At 39.7% G+C, this 12,204-nt stretch overlaps 2 protein-coding genes across 2 annotated transcripts; both read left to right on the top strand.

Annotated features, from left to right (window-relative positions):
* The first annotated feature begins 646 nt into the window (after positions 1 to 646).
* lsm14b (LSM family member 14B) lies at positions 647 to 2,877 on the top strand. Its single transcript, XM_079239460.1, has 6 exons — positions 647 to 851; positions 925 to 1,088; positions 1,169 to 1,289; positions 1,381 to 1,569; positions 2,345 to 2,465; positions 2,558 to 2,877. The coding sequence occupies exons 1-6, from the start codon at positions 734 to 736 to the stop codon at positions 2,721 to 2,723; spliced, it is 879 nt and encodes a 292-aa protein (XP_079095586.1). The 5' UTR covers positions 647 to 733; the 3' UTR covers positions 2,724 to 2,877.
* Positions 2,878 to 4,737: 1,860 nt separating this feature from the next.
* LOC306754409 (calcium-responsive transactivator-like) lies at positions 4,738 to 11,283 on the top strand (the record flags this gene model as incomplete). Its single annotated transcript, XM_079238426.1, has 11 exons — positions 4,738 to 4,806; positions 5,419 to 5,495; positions 5,580 to 5,664; positions 5,800 to 5,932; positions 6,308 to 6,535; positions 8,248 to 8,412; positions 9,916 to 10,017; positions 10,482 to 10,574; positions 10,672 to 10,791; positions 10,885 to 11,012; positions 11,257 to 11,283. 11 exons carry the CDS (start codon positions 4,738 to 4,740, stop codon positions 11,281 to 11,283), a joined length of 1,227 nt encoding a protein of 408 aa, XP_079094552.1.
* Between the last annotated feature and the right edge of the window lie 921 nt (positions 11,284 to 12,204).

Raw genomic sequence — 12,204 nt, 5'->3', positions numbered from 1 at the left:
AGAGTACAGTATCAGCGCGATAGTTGCGTAGAGAAAGCGGAACAGCGTGGCTCAGTGTTTGGTATGGGGACACTTTGTCAAACAAGACTACTTTGTTATGCAACCTATCCTTGCATATTTCCTTACACTGTCGATGTCTTTTCTATGCATTTAACGTTATTGTATACAACTAGTTGCTCAAAATGGCTGCGGATATGTTGCTTTTTTGGCTGTTGTTTTTTTTTTTTTCTCGGAAGTCCACAGCAGACACATACATTTGTACACACGTGTTTTTTTAATGCAAGTTATAAAATATTATTAATAAGAGTGTAGACTATCATTTTGGCCAGTTATCAGTGACTGCTGCAACTTTTTGTCGGGGCTCCGCTTTGGAAGGAGAGTTCATTAGTTATTTACATCAACTTTATCCATGATTTATTGTTTGAACATATGCTTCCAAAACATTACAATCCACATATTGTGTCCCCAATTAAACTGGCTAATAATCAGAAGTTATGTTTGTTTTTTTGTTAGGGTAAAAAAAAAAAAATGCAGTTAAGCGTGTAAGTTGCAGGAACTGACAGTGATTGGCTGCCATTGCCACGTGCCTGTCGAGCCTCAATCAATGGGCGTGGTTTTAAAGCACCTGTGAACCTTTATAAACAGTTTCCGGCGTCTTAGACGCTTGAAATGTGCCATGTGTTGCAAGATGTTTAAAAAAATGCACAGCATCATTTCTGAATAATATTCAGCAATGGCTTCAAGGCCATACATTGGCTGCAAAATGGGGCTAATTTCCAAAGCCCAGAATCGTTATGAAGGGATTTTGTACACAATTGATAAAATCAACTCCACAGTGGTGCTGGCTAAAGGTGAGTAGTGAAGCTTTTTGGGAGGGGTATCTTTATTTAAGTCATTTTTATCAAGCATATTCTTTTTACATAGTGAGGTGTTTAGGAACAGAGGGACGACCCACTGATAGACCAACACCTCCCAAAGATGATGTATATGAATACATCACATTCCGGGGAAGCGATATTCAGGACATCATGCTGTGTGAGCACCCAAGATCTCCCTATGGCCTGCCTCCAGATCCTGCTATTGTTCAAGTACAAAATTTTGTAATTTTATGCTTGGTGCTCTGTTGTACAGACGGCATGTTAATATGTCTTGCCTTTTCATGTGAAAGTCCTCCAGTGCTGGCTCATCAGGGATGTACTCAACTCTTGGGCCGTTCAGTTCCCTGAGGATGCCTGCCTTTAATCAGCTAGCAAGCTCTGTGCTCAACCAACAATATGCTGCAGCTCTTGGTAAGTAAGCAGGTACTGATTTGAGTATAACTCACACCGGTTATTTGTTCCTAAAAATGGATTATTTAGTGTTCTTTTTGGTTTTCTGCAGGCTCTGTATTACCAAACATGCATGCTAGACGGGGCCCCATGGTAGAAAAGGCTGTTCAGACTGTCCAAGCTGAAAGACCCCGGCAGAGGACAGGTTTAACTGTGCCACAGGAGCAGCAGTGGGACAGGCGGAGAGTCCAGAGGACCCGAGGAGTGGCCTCCCGAACTCAAAGAGACTTTAGAACCACTGGTAAGTGTTTTTACAGCCACTGTGACCAAATGTGTTTTTATCCACTGAACTGAATGAGAACTTGGGGTTTGAGTTCTGCCTGTGTAGTTGTGAATCAGAAAAAGTGAGTGTAGATTTTTTATTCATTCAAGTTAAGCCAGGCCCAGTTGTGACTGCTTCTCAGCAGGAAACATGGCGGCAGAATATTGAAAACAGGCCACCACCCAGAAGAAAGCAAGGTAACTATTAGAAATGCAAGTTAAAGTTAAACTCCGTAAATACTTCCCCAAAACCCTTGCAAGTTCCTGTACAAATTCCACAATGTTTATTTCTTTAATTTACTAGGAACTCGAAGGCGCAGGAACCATCGTAGAGGCCAGCTGATGGTGCCTAACGTTCCCTCGCCCATCCTTAAGTTTGACACAGACTTTGACTTTGTCTCCTCAAATGCACAGTTTATAAAGGAGGAGCTCGAGAGGGAGATGCAGGAAAGAACAAACATAACGGGTGTGTTCTGAAATGGCTTAACTGGAATAAGGCAAACTCTGGATTTAGGACTCATGAAGTCAATTTATAGATTTGAGTTTTTCAAATGCAGTTTTACAACTTAATTCAGAAGCAATTGTTGGTGTTTAAAGCCGTTTTTCTTTGCCACTCTTTTTGAACTGCCTGAATATTTGGAATAATTTGACTGAACACCAGAGCTGTGTAACCTGTCTAAATCAGCCATATAAGATATTCTGTTACTTAAACCATCCAGTTTGTTACATTTGTAGCGTTGTTTGTTTTCATGCAGATGGAAATATTGAGCGAGATGGAATTCACTCAACTTCAGAAGATGAACCAGTTGGGCCGAAATGCTACTATGACAAGGCAAAGTCTTTCTTTGACAACATCTCCTCTGATAATGGGTTCAGGTGATCTTCTGGCCTTCATTCGTATTCAGACATTTGTATTTCCCTCTCCTCACTAGAAAAATTTATGCTGTTCTGTGCCAATCGATTTTCAGATTAACATGGGCAGAAGAGCGTAAACGCAATCTGGAGACCTTTGGGGTCCCTGGACGGTTCTTTAGGGGCCGAGGTTTCAGAGGTGGTTATGCTGGACGAAGGGGACGAGGTGCTGCTCACCTCCTACCTTCACACAGAGGCCAGAGTGGACAGCATGGAGTGTGATATGAAGGCACTCAAGCAAACTAACCTCTTCAATAATTTTTATTTCTTAAATTGACTGTCATTCGTTCTGACCCTCTGAATTTTGTTCTTTTTGTTTGGAGTATGTTTTTTCCCCTCCTGTGGCAGTTTTGTCATTCTGGAAATATTTTTTGTTTAGAGACTTGTTTCGTTATATTTTTTTTGTTTTGTTTTTTTTTTATGATAGAATCTTTAAGTAAACTTTTTTTTTTTCTTGTCTTTGAGAATGCATTTGCTTTGAGAATTTATTTGCTTTGTAAAACTATAAATTGGCTTCTTCATAGTGTTTAATCTTAATTTATTCACTTAATTTTCAAATGATGCTAACTGTAAATGTGAGCATAAACTATATACTAAATGTATGTAAATTGTGTGGCTTGCTTTATTTTTACAGCCATGAATCACAAGTGGCCATAAACTTGATACTGCAGATCATTTCTCATGCAATGTGATCTTTAGAGTCTTAAATCTTTTACAAGAATCCCCATTAGCTGCAGGTACAAAAGCAGCCTAAAACACAGTAATGTCAAGACTTAAGACAATGCAAATCCATAGATGCCATTTTGATATACATGCACGCTATAATAAGCCGCCATCAAAGACACCAGAAGCCTTGAAAATAACATTGTATGATGGATGTACATCACAAGGTTATTTCCATAGTGTTGCAGTGAAAACAAGTGGGGACACCAAATTACTAATGTGGTGACATTAAAAGCTGGGTGGTGTTTAACTATTGAAAGCCTGAACCAAAGAAATGGAGAAAAGTCTTTTTTTTTTTTTTTTTTTTTTTTTTATAATTTGGAATATATGGCCTTTTAACATGTGAGATTTTTCTTAGTGTCTGGCAGGACAAAGCAAAACAAGGCAACATGTATCTGTGTTCAACAGGTTTTTGAGCAAAGTTTTTACCATAGTGACACAAAGGGTCTCAAACTATGTATTAAATGTATGTTTAGCTTTAATGGGTTCTCTATCAATTTGAAATGGTGGATCAATTTTCTTAGTGGATTAAATGTTGGAAGTTTATTTCATTCAAACATTCATCTAAAACAGCTGTTGCGATAAAAATACTATTTACAAAATAGCTAAAGTAATAATTACCTCCCTCTCCACGTGTTTATCTGTGCAAAACTAAATTCTGATGTAGTTTGAAAGACTTTTTAGTTTATCCATTATTTTTCAGGTATATAATTTAAAGGTAAATCTTTTACAAGTAAAGATTTTTTTTTTTAAATAAAATAACAATTGGACATGGGAATGGGCTTTTGCACATGCAAGTTTTGATCCCAGGTTGCATCATGTGGATCTTTAAACTGGCTATCTAATCTTTTGGTGAGGGATAGGGGGTGTTTTCTTTCTTTAAGATATTTGAATAACTTAACGGTGCAAATGTAGAGTTTTAAAAATATATCAAATAACTGCAGTATAAGAAATGCTAAATTGATAAGAGAAATCTATGGTTTTAATCTAGCAGAATGAACTGTAGAATGAAATCACAAAAAGGAAACTGTCCCAGCTAAAGTAACAGAGAGGCTACGAGCAAAACTGTATCATTGAAAGAAATTCTTGAGCTTTAAAACCAGCTTTTCCTATAAATATTCCCTAGAATATGTGCGCCTGACCTGCAGACAGGTTGGCTGTTTGGCAGTGAAGGATGGCCCCGAATACAGTGAGGAGGGAAAACTGTGGACTGCTCACTGTCTGGACCATACCAACACCACAGGGAGAGGGACATTCCCCCATCACATCACAATTTACTGTCTGTGTTATAATTTAAAGGCATATTATGAATGGCGTTATCATTTATACATATCCGTATTCTGTTCAGATAAAGAAATAGCTTTTATGTTTTCCTTTCCTTAGCCACAGAGATCTGGAGCTGACAGACCCCCTATTTAGTGGTGATGGAGAAACTATGTAACCAAATAGAAGGCTGCGCTCATGACAATAAATATTAGAATAAAGGGAGCGCTTTTATTTCCCTTATGACAAAATGTCGGTGGCGTTTTCATCGGCGCGCCTCAGGAGTAAAGGGGAGGTGACACAGCAAACCATTCAAAAGGTAAAAGGAAGGGGGGGGGGGAGCAAACACCTTGAAAGCGTCGCGTCATTTTGTTATATTTTGGTGTGGATGGAAGTGTGTGTGAGGGATCCACCTCCGGTGCAAGGAAAGTAGCCTGTGGTGAATATCAGAAGACATGGCATCTGATATTTTAACGCTGCAGTCGCTAAAGGTGCGACGCAAACAAAGGCGAGGCAGCATCTCTGCTTCCTGGTGATGCTGTCATCCTCACTGATTCTTTCTGGAGGATCTTGGTCGTCTTTAGAGACCTGTTTTCGACCGTGTGACCTGAGAATTTTAAAGCACGACAGGTCTGCTGGGTTTGCCAGCAGTCCTGATACTTTCCATGCAGACATTCTGTCTTTAGGATGAAGCAGTTTGACGCTGAGCAGCGCCAGACGCACATTATATACACTGTTATCCTTATATGAACCCTTAATTGCAACTTGTCTTCAGGTTGTCCTAAATAAAGACAGAAAAGCTGTATTTTAATTTAGTTAAATCGTGAATTTGAAATAGAAGACCCACAAAAAGTTTTAGGGATCCAGTACAGGAGATGTTTTAGTTTACTTAACCATGCTGTGGACTGAAGTTGTTCTATGTTTCCTTAAGATGCTGGATGAAAATCATCATTTAATACAATGTATTATGGATTACCAAAGCAAAGGAAAGACAGCTGAATGCACACAGTAAGTCATATGTATTATTTTGTCTGCACAGCTTGACCATGCAGCTGGCAAAAGTTGAGCTGTGTCAAATTTCTTCTTTGACAGGTATCAGCAGATCCTGCACAGGAATCTTGTTTACTTGGCAACAATAGCCGATTCCAATCAGAACATGCAGTCTTTACTACCTGCGGTGAGTCAAGTATGAAATTTCAGAAGTGTGTCACACAGTTCATTAATAGAATCAATGAGTCAAATGAGGTTTGCAGGAAGAGAGAGAGACAATGGGAATTAATGAAAGTAAGTATTAATATCTCTTTATTTTTAGCCTCCAACTGCCAATATGTCCATGGGTCCTGGGGGGATGGGCCAGAGTGGAGGACATGGGCCTAGCAACCTTAATGACAGTATGGCACCAGGACTAACCCCCACGTCCATGATGCAGAGCCAAATGAGCAATGGTGAGTTTTTTCCAAATGTGCTTGATTTCTACCTGCTGTAGAAATTTACAGTTCTGTTCCACTGTCCACTCTCCAAACCCGTGTGCTCGTCAGATCCTGACTTTTGCTGCATGTAACCACATCGTGTTTGCATTAGTTCTTCTTATATGCCACCTTAATGTTTGCAGGTTTCTGTCAGTTTACTGTTGAGCTGGAGAGTCAGAATTGTTTGCAGCTATCCTGGTTTCTGCTTTCTATGTGCTCGGATTCACTTGAACCTAATTTTATCATTTTATAACCATGCAAGCTTCCTGTTAAGATGAACTGAATGTGGGAGTATATAAACATGATGAAGAGCATGTGCCGGCTGCTCTGACTGTGCATGTGTGTCATCAGGCCCCAGCCATGCCCCCATGCAGCAGCAGACTGGTCAGTTGCAGTCGGCCATTCCCTCCACCAGCAGCTATGGTAGCTCGGTTTCTGGCTACAACCACAGTGCGCCCTCATCTCAGGGTAGCATGATCCAGGGCCCTGGGCCTGGTTATGGTTCTTCCTCCTCCTCTGCCATGTCCTCATCTTCTTCCTCCTCCTCCCGCAACAACCTCAACATGCAGCCCAGCCAAGGTGAGCCAGGCGTGGAGAAGCACGGTCATGAGATGTTAGGCTGTATAAATACAACTACAAGTCTAAAATAAAAAAAATAAAAAAATCTCAGGGCACTGTGAAATGTACACAAAAACAAATGCAATGATTTGTCAATCTCATTTCATTCACAACGTAACATAACATAGATAAGGTCTCGTTGTCAAATGTTAATAGTGAGACATTTCATTAGGTCTTAAAAGAAATGAATGTAGCTTGAATTTAAAAGTAGAAATGTGGTTCAGAGAAGCAAGTTCTTAAAATCCGGGAAATGTAAATTCTCCTGAAAAGAAATAGAACAACATGATGCAACTAATCAGGCTAACTGACAGGTCAGGAAGATAATTAAAAAGAGCATCTCGGAGAGGCAGAGTCTCTCAGAAGTAGAGATGTTCTGCAGTCGGCACAAACCTGCATAAAAAAATTATGAAATTATATGAGTAATGTTTCTCCATGCACAAATGTGGAGACCATCATCTATCATCTTAACAAGTGATTCTGAGAATCTTCAGGTATCTCGGTGCCGGAGGGCAAAATGAGAAAATCATTAAAATGATCCTAGAACTCCGAGCTTTAAACACAGGTGAACAAGCTGCATGAGCTCAGGAACATTTCCCCAAATGTCTGTGAAATCAGTTGGACATGCCATTTACACAGGTTGCACCTCTGAGAGGCCATTTGGGAACACAATCCAGGAACACATCCTTCTTCTCAAGGCTAAAACTCATTTACAATGAACCGAGGCAAACTGGAAAACTGGTTTGTGGTGACACAAATTCATCCCTCCATTTTCTGTATCCTACTTTTATCTTATTAAGGATGACTGCTGGGCTTTTCTACCCCGATTCTGCCATCAGGCAGGAGACAAGGTAAACCTTAAACAGGTCACTAGTCCGTCACAAGGCCATCATGGAGTGAAACAACTGTGCATGCTCACACTCACACCGATGGCAGAATCACCAATTACGTAGAATGCATGATTTTGAAGTGTGGGATGAGCTTGAAGCACCATGAGTCACACACACATGGGGTTAACATGCAGACTCCAAAGTGCTCACAACTTTCACCAACTGAAAGCAATCAGTTCACCATAAATCTTATGAGATGTAAAATATCGGTTTATAACATTTGCAAATCACTGCATTCTGATTTTGTTTACTTTTACAATTTTATCATTTCTTTGTGTTTTTTGTTCTTTTTCAAACTGGGGTTGTAGAAAAGAACTCTTTTTGGCTCGTAGAAGACGGGTTATCTTTTTGTATGTTTCATAATAATATGTCCCAATATTTATATTTAAAACCGTTCCTTACAAATGTACTCAAGTCAGAATTTATATTTCCTCCACATTCAGTTCAAGGGCGAGGTCTTCTGCCTCCTCTGTTCTTGCTTCTAAGTCTCCCTAATCTCTAACACCTGACACTGAGATGCATCCCTTCTCTCTCTGAATGCCTTTGTGTTTTTATTGTATACCTGCTCATGCAATTACTCCCCACGGCTTTTTGTTTTGTTTTCTTTTGCCTTTATATTTGTAAGCTTTTTCTTTATCAGAATCATGACTGCTTTGGATCAGTTTTCCCTGATTGCCATGGAATTCCCTTTACATTTAGCTTTGTGAAGGCTGTGTATTCAATGCTTACATTTAGCCAAGTTTATTGTGTGAGATCGTTCCCTCAATAATCCCACCTCCTCCCTAGTCTCCATGATGCACCAACAGTCTACCACTCAACATTACTCCTCAGCCCAGGCTGGGGGGCAACATTATCAGGGACAGCAGGCGCTGGGCATGATGGGTCAGGGCAGTCAAGGAAACAGCATGATGTCCCAGAGATCCATGGGATCCTACCGCTCTTCTCAGCAAGGTATGTGGGAAGATGTCCTCGTGCTAATGTGGCTTGCCACTCAGCTCAGTGAGCTCATATGGGTGGTGTTTGAGTGCTGATGTGCATTGATGGGTGTGTGTCAGTGTGTGTGGTGAGAGAAATGGTCAGCAGGTTTGCAGCTGTGGCTCTGTTGGCAGTCAGATCAGTTTGAAGAGAGTCGTAAATGTTACGTTTTCTGTGGTTTTAATTCAGAGAACACAGGGTGGAAGACTTCTGCAAATGCGTTGATTCCAACCACTTCCCTGCAGACTGGGGTTTTGTCAAATTCAATATCTGTCTCTGTAAATCACTAAGTCAGCATGTGACTAATAATGTTTTAGTCCTGCCATGTGATGGGATGGGTGTGGACCAGGCATGCTCTAATTTGGATATAAAATAGATGCACATCTGGTTCTTAATCACCTTGGGGCATCATTACCCCTCTATAACTGGATGAAGTGCATCCAAATAGAGCTGTGTTGTTGAATTGCTGCAGTTAGGCCTGGTCTTTCCCAACTATTCCAGTATCAATTGATTAGCTATTGTAGTGTTCTTTTATTCTGCTTCTTCTGTTGTCATATCTGGAAGTGAAACACGAGTTCCTGTAAAGTTGTTTCACACTTATTGAAGATAATCTGTTCTAAATGCTTTCCGTGGGATTTCCTGTTTTCTATTTGGAGATCTTGTGATTTAAAAAGAAGATTAGAGATTTCTAGAGATGTATGAGGTCGTTTTTTTTGTTTTTTTTTAATAATTTGGTTTGCTACGAGTCATAGTGGCGAGAAAGAGGAATCTGGAGTTTCTGCACACCACCAAGACAACAGAGATGGAATTCTCCCTGATATCTTACTTCCTGTAGTACCAATTTCCAAAATATTATCAATTTATGGATTTCTGAATTTAATTATTCAGCACAATCCACTTCAAACATAATTTCTCAAAGTTGGGATTGCCAGGAAAATCCTCCATGATATAATTACTTTTTTACTATTTTGCTGTTAAAAGCCCAAATCCAGTTCCTTCCTTTAGCACTTGCCTCTACAGAATGTGTCCCTATTGCAATTCATGCAACAAAAGTTCCCATTTATTTTAAGGATATGGGAATAATAATAAAGCTCATCCTTCAGCCACGGCATCAGGGCCTATTTGGATGGCTACATGACCAAGACTCCTTGCTCCCTTGATAATTAAAAAAGAAAAATAATTTATCTTATTATTGAATGGGACCAAAGTGAATAATTCACACCAGGTGCAAATTTCTGGCAATGTACATATAAAGACAAAGAAGTAAACATGTTTAAATCTTCCTAAAACCAGCATTTAGGTAGAAATTTTACAAAACAAAATATAAACTATTACTTACGTCCACATAGAATTGAACTTCTTCAAAAATTGTCAACTGATTTTAGATATAAACAGAGTAAAATGATGCCCCCTCTAGTGTCCAACTAGTGGCCAAATGGTTCAACATTTTAACCAATCCTGGTGTCGCCTGTCTTGCAGGATCTGCACAGCAGTACACGGGACAAGACGAGTTCTACGGAGAGCAGTATGGACACAGTCAGAGCTCCAGCGAGCCCATAAACCAGCAGTATTACCCTGATGGTAATCATGCACATCCATAAACGTCATACACACAGCTCTAAAACACAAACCCATGACAATGGTTCAGGCTATGTCCTTTCAGCACAGTTTGCACTAGACAAGCCAGACTGACTGATGAAGATTTTGCTTTTCTGTACAGCAGTCATCATTTCTGCCAAAAAAAGCCTCAATTTTAAAATTAATTAAAACTCTGTTTTCTGCCAGTGTGTCTGTGTCCATACTGACCCCAGCAGTGTGCCGAAATTTCAGATTTCAGTGTGTCGTTGCAGCGAGTTGACGAGCGACGCTTCTGTTGGCTTTTGTGATTGAGTTTGAAATGAAAGACCATGAAAATGGATGTTTCTGTTTTTTAATTGGTTGTTTTACATACATTTTGAGTTTCAGGTTTGAAAAAGTCATTTATTTTCTATGTGTTGGTGAATTCATCACAGCAGAGGAGCTTTTATAAATCATATTCTCTACAGGTCACGGGGAATACTCATATCAACAGTCATTGTACGGGGAACAAAGCTACGACAGGTCGTTTGATGACTCTTCACAACATTACTATGAAGGAGGTAATATCGGAAGGAAGTATATATAAATATATGTAAGGTTTAAACTTGCAGTTAATATGTGACTAGTGTATCTGGTATTTTTTTTTTATGCTTTCAGGTAATTCTCAGTATAGTCAGCAGCAGTCGCCGTATCAGCAGAGCTCTGGCCAGCAGCAGCCCTTCAGCCAGCAGCAGTACTCCTCTCAGCAAGGCTACAGCGGGCAGCCACAGGGATACGGTGATAATAACTTATACACCGTCGTTACCATGTGCATGAACATCGACATACAAATGTGTAAAATGGGCAAATTAACTTCACTTACTTTTACAGGCCCTGGCCAGGGAGGCTCATCGCAGTATTCTCAGTATCAACAGGGTCAGAGCCAGCAGTATGGATCCTATCGCTCTTCCCAGGGAGGCCCTGGAGCACAAACGCCGAGGCCCTACACTTATGACCAGGTACATCACTAAATCCAGTTAAACCCGCATTAAACAGATACAAATAATCTGACATTTTAATCAAATAATTTTAGATAGAAATGAAGGACTGATATTGAACTATTTGAATATGAATTCAGAAGGAAAAAAGTTTTTTGTTCGTTTTCATTAGTTAATAAAGTACTTTTTTTTTTTTAATGGGAAAAAAACTGGTACAATATTGATACTTTGTAGTAATCTTTTTTTTTTTGTTTTTACTTTTCAGGGTCAATATGGCAATTATCCACAATAAGGCCCCTCACTGTTCACTGCTGGAAGTAAATGAGACATGGAGCAGTTCAATAGTAATGCTTCAGGATTGATTAGAAGATCTGGCGTCAATCATCATTTCCTCATCATCATCCCAGCTATGATCAGATGCTACAGTCAATAACAAATGTTATTCTTCCCATCACACGACAGGGAAGTTGAAGGATATGGTCAGCTGTGAAAAGTCAAACAGAATGAGTTAATGTTCCATTTAAGCTCCTACAAAAGAGCAGTGGAGGAATTAGATATGCCTCAGCAGCCTGCAGGTGCCCTTCCTTTTGTCTATTCTCGATTATATCCCTGACCTTTATCACTTATTTAATTTTACAGCCCTTTTTTGACACTCTTATTTAGTTTTGTCTGGTGTACGGAGCTTCTGCGTTTAAGACAGTTTGGCTCTGAAAAGAAAATTCGCCTTGAAGGAAATCTTCCTCAATATTTTTTTGTCTATTTGTTATGAGCTTATGCCAAGCTCATGCTTTAATTCCTAGCTGAGGTACTTTATCTGAAGATAGGGGAGATTAATTCAGTGAAGATAAAAGAGTTGGTCCTTAAAACCGGATCTGATCCGGGGGATTGTTTGTGTAAGTCAAACTGTGATGTGTTGCTGTGAGGTCTAACATTAAATGTATTCACTTTATCCATGTCTCACTGAGGTAATAGGCCTCATAGGTAGCAGACGGATCAAGATTAACAGATGTGGTCGTTGTCCATGATAATGCTTCATCATTGTGGTATTTTTGACACCATGTTGCAGTGGTGTTGCTCTTGCAGAGACATGTGTGTGCAGAGTTAAAAAAAATGTCTGATACCATTTATTTCTATCTTTTTTGAAACACAAACTTGCATTACTGCTTGTCTGCACTTTATTTTGCGGTGACAGTGTACGTATTGTCGGATATTT

This window comes from Telmatherina bonti (genome assembly GCF_933228915.1).
Source record: "Telmatherina bonti genome assembly, chromosome: 4".
NCBI lineage: Eukaryota > Metazoa > Chordata > Actinopteri > Atheriniformes > Telmatherinidae > Telmatherina > Telmatherina bonti.
The sequence above is the reverse complement of the archived record's forward strand: the minus strand, read 5'-3'. Positions and strand labels throughout refer to the sequence as shown.